The sequence below is a fragment of the Alosa alosa genome, chromosome 6 (genome assembly GCF_017589495.1).
Source record: "Alosa alosa isolate M-15738 ecotype Scorff River chromosome 6, AALO_Geno_1.1, whole genome shotgun sequence".
NCBI lineage: Eukaryota > Metazoa > Chordata > Actinopteri > Clupeiformes > Clupeidae > Alosa > Alosa alosa.
Genome location: NC_063194.1, coordinates 4600461 through 4604169, shown reverse-complemented (window position 1 = coordinate 4604169; position 3709 = coordinate 4600461). Strand labels below are relative to the sequence as shown.

General features: G+C 43.8%; 1 protein-coding gene across 1 annotated transcript; it reads left to right on the top strand.

The window, feature by feature from the left end:
• On the top strand, positions 1–3292 carry hoxb10a (homeobox B10a). The gene is made up of 2 exons (XM_048245759.1): positions 1–821; positions 2204–3292. Exons 1-2 carry the CDS (start codon positions 26–28, stop codon positions 2476–2478), a joined length of 1071 nt encoding a protein of 356 aa, XP_048101716.1. The 5' UTR covers positions 1–25; the 3' UTR covers positions 2479–3292.
• The last annotated feature ends 417 nt before the right edge of the window (positions 3293–3709 follow it).

Here is a 3709-nt window from a genome sequence, read left to right as displayed (position 1 = left end):
GGCTTCGCCAAAACATGCCCTCGCAATGTCATGCTCCGAAAGATCCGTTTTCACGGTGTCCACGGTTAACTCTTTCATGAGCCTTGGTCCTAACCCCCCCCTCTGTGTCGTCTATCAAGCGGTCCACACCAGCCCAGCCGGCCAAGTCCAACCGGACTGGGCTTCCGTGCCAGAGCCGACCCTCCCCGGAACAATGAACCATCAGCAACCGTCACAGCCACAGAACTCAGTGGCTCTGCCGCGGCACCAATTCCATCAAGGAGAGATGATCTGGAGGGAACCTCGCTTGAGCCCCGTCCGCGTTCCGCAGGTGAGCGCGTGCCCCTTTGGCGCTTCCAAAGGCATAGATGACTCCTCCTATTTCCCCCTGGAACCGGACGAGCTTTCCAGACCGCTAACAGACGTCCCAACCTTCACGAGACTCATGACAGGAATGAGCTCCATGAATGGCGGCGGCGCTGGTCCCATTCAGGGCTACTTTCGCACGGACACATCCTACCAAGGTCCCAAACTTCACGAGTACGGCGGCGACCAGGAGTTGCATCCGACCAGTTCGCCGATTGCGCCCCTCGCAGAGTCTTGCCAGTTGTACAGCCTGAATTTCCCTGCGCAGTCCTGCCCAGACTCTGATGGCAAGCTTGTTAGCGATAACTTAGTGATCGACAACAGTGAATGTCGAAGTCACCGGAGCAATAGCAGCAGCAGCATGACGCTCAACGGTAGTCAGACCAACACAGACGACGCAGACTCTTGTTTACGACAAGACAACCCACTCACAGATTACTCCAAGGCTGAAAAAACGCCTAGACAGGATACACAAGGTGGGTGAACAGGCAGAGTGAATGATGTTAGAGTTTCTCTCTCTCTTTCACTCAGAGAAAGGTCCTAAAAATCTTGAGGGAAATAAAACGACGTCCGTGGCAATAGCCTCAGGGAATTACGCTTCTTTGCGACTAAAACTAGGTGATGTTTTCAACAAAAGGCAATTTAAAAGGAAGGGCAAGGCGCGGCTTGAAAGGAGCCCAGTCTCAAATTAATTTATTGCACTGAATTGCCTCAGTCGAACTAAATTGCTCCTTTTTACGGTGCGCCCTTAGGAACATCAAAAAAGCGGAAGGCGCCTTTGTGAGGCATAGGGACTGTAGTCTGCCAGGTGTGCAATGGTGTGTGGTAGCATAGCGCAGGGCCTAACACCAGTCGAGTCTAAATGTAGTTTTTTCTGATTCATAAACATCTAAACGCGTTACTGCAAACTAAATTGTTTTAGAATTATAGAAAGGCCTTGTCCTAGGCTCCAGTCTGTTCCAAAACTCTCTGTTTCACATTGACGTCATAGTGTGTTGTCACATATGGTAATGTTGTAAAATCATCACTTTCTGAAAATCTCAGCCCAGACACGTTTTACTGCGACTTTTTAAATACATGTTAGCCTATAACCTGCGCAAATCCTTTGGCCCAGTGGAACGTCTCGGCGAAAGATCCTTTTCATTTCTATGCTATTAAGGAGAGCATATTTTGCTATTTCAAATAACACCGTTTCATGAGTGTATTTGAAAAAGATTCCTATATAATATATATCGAAAGAAAACCGAGCAATAGGATGATTCCGTCTGAATTATTCATAGCCTTTTGCTAACTCATTGTCATATTAAGGCTGTACTGCACAATCATAACTCTAAACAGTTTAGTTCAACAAGACTGGCAAATAAAGACTAGATCAGTGGAACAGTCACTGTTATGAAAAAAATATTATGCGATATACAAATATCGCAATAAACAAGCTAACACTAGGGACTTCGCAGTATAAACAAGTATCTTAAATGTGAACACAAGACCAGGACTGCCAAAGCAATTTTCTGTGGACTGCACAAAAATATGCAATAATTTGGATTCTAGAATTTACTGGAATGGTTAATCATACTGTGGGATAAAGTTATAAATAAGGTCGACAGAAATGACCTGTGTACTGTTGCGTACTCCTGGATGACAACCGTTATAAAGCATTATCGTCTGTTTATCTTTTCTTAATTTGCGGTTGATTATGGAATATGTGTTCAAGAGTTGCAGGCACACACACACACACACACACACACACACACACCCACACACCCACACACACACACACACACACACAGCCTTGTCACACTGTTTTTTGTCATGAAATGATGACAACCGCACTGGCTTGTCTCTTCTCTTGCAGCAGATGACGAGAAATTCAAAAATGCTGCGAGTGGCTGGCTGTGCGCAAAAGCCGGGAGAAAGAAGCGGTGCCCTTACACCAAACACCAAACCCTGGAGCTAGAGAAGGAGTTCCTCTTCAATATGTACCTGACTCGCGAGCGCCGTCTGGAGATCAGTCGGAGCGTCAACCTCACTGACCGCCAAGTGAAAATATGGTTTCAGAATCGTCGAATGAAGCAGAAAAAAATGTCCAGGGAACACAGAACGCGGGACATTACATCCCACTTTCCCCTTTGAAGAATTACATCTACTCCACCTCAAAGTCAGGCCTCGCTAACACAGTTGCCTATACGCTCACAAATGTTCGCAGAAGCGATGCAATGTGATTCAACAACTAGTTACTGATGGAATCCTGTCATGCTTTGTTGGATAGCCACGGAGTCAGACAACATCTAAATGGATGTAACATCGGAAGGGACAACCGTAGCCTACGGTAGCCTACGTTTCTGTCCTCCAGTGTTGACTGGACGTGAACATGTATTTTGATAGAATATTTATGGAGAATGTGATTTTCAATATTGTCCTCGTTTGTTCAGCCACATCTTGCAAAAGCACTTTATACACTACAACACAATACGTTAAGTCATCTTTCATGTTGGCTGCATTGATGGGACGTAGCCTCTTTTTTCTGCTGGAACCGCCAGAAATGCCTTGACGATTTGAAGACTATATACTGTTTACAGTTTCTGAAGTTTGGAACACGCTTAAAAAGAAGTTAATTTATCACGTGAGCACTATTTTATTTATTCTCAGATGCATGGTTGACATAGGTGTATTTGCAAGCGAATTGCTACATTTAACAAGGAGCACAAAGTCAGTAGCTTATGGGTTTTATAGGCTAAGGGATTTAACAGCAAGTCTTCAGACATTTGACTCTGAATATACGAACATTTTGCAGTTGTGAATTCAGTAAATTTTGCTGTAAACTCTGGTCAGCGTTTTTGTGTTCTTTAGGAGCATGATTGAATGTATTTCGATGTTTGTGGTCGGTAGTCTTGTCTTGTGTTTTTTTAACAGTGCATTTTGAATAAAGAATGACACATTTCCTGGATATGACGGCGATTTTAACCTGGAGATCTCTGTGTATATCCCAATGCATTTAAATCGAATTCAGCTTCCAGTTGCTCATCACACCAATATGAAATAGAATAGGCCTACACTTTCAATGAATAAATGTCAAAATAAAATGTCAGAATCTGTAATGTATTAGGCCTGTGGTGATTAAGTCAGTTGCTACAAATGTTTCAAGGAATAGTTTGCAGAAAAAAACATACCTAATACAAAAAGTTCCTTGAATCATTTTATAAGCTAGAACTGATGGTTAACCTTTATCTCATCTCATTCTGAATGCAGCAGTGGTCGAAGTTCAAAAGCCATGGTGGAGCCGTCCATGTTTCCGCATCTGGTTGCTTTAATTGCCAAGTCCGTCAGAATCATGCTCAGTCCTTCCTCAATTCCTCACTCAAAT

Bases quoted from the DNA above. Each gene is read 5' to 3' on its own strand.
- hoxb10a (XM_048245759.1), top strand. From the start codon at position 26: ATGTCATGCTCCGAAAGATCCGTTTTCACGGTGTCCACGGTTAACTCT. The intron at 822-2,203 runs GTGGGTGAACAG...CTCTTGCAGCAG, and splicing joins GCCTAGACAGGATACACAAG to ATGACGAGAAATTCAAAAAT.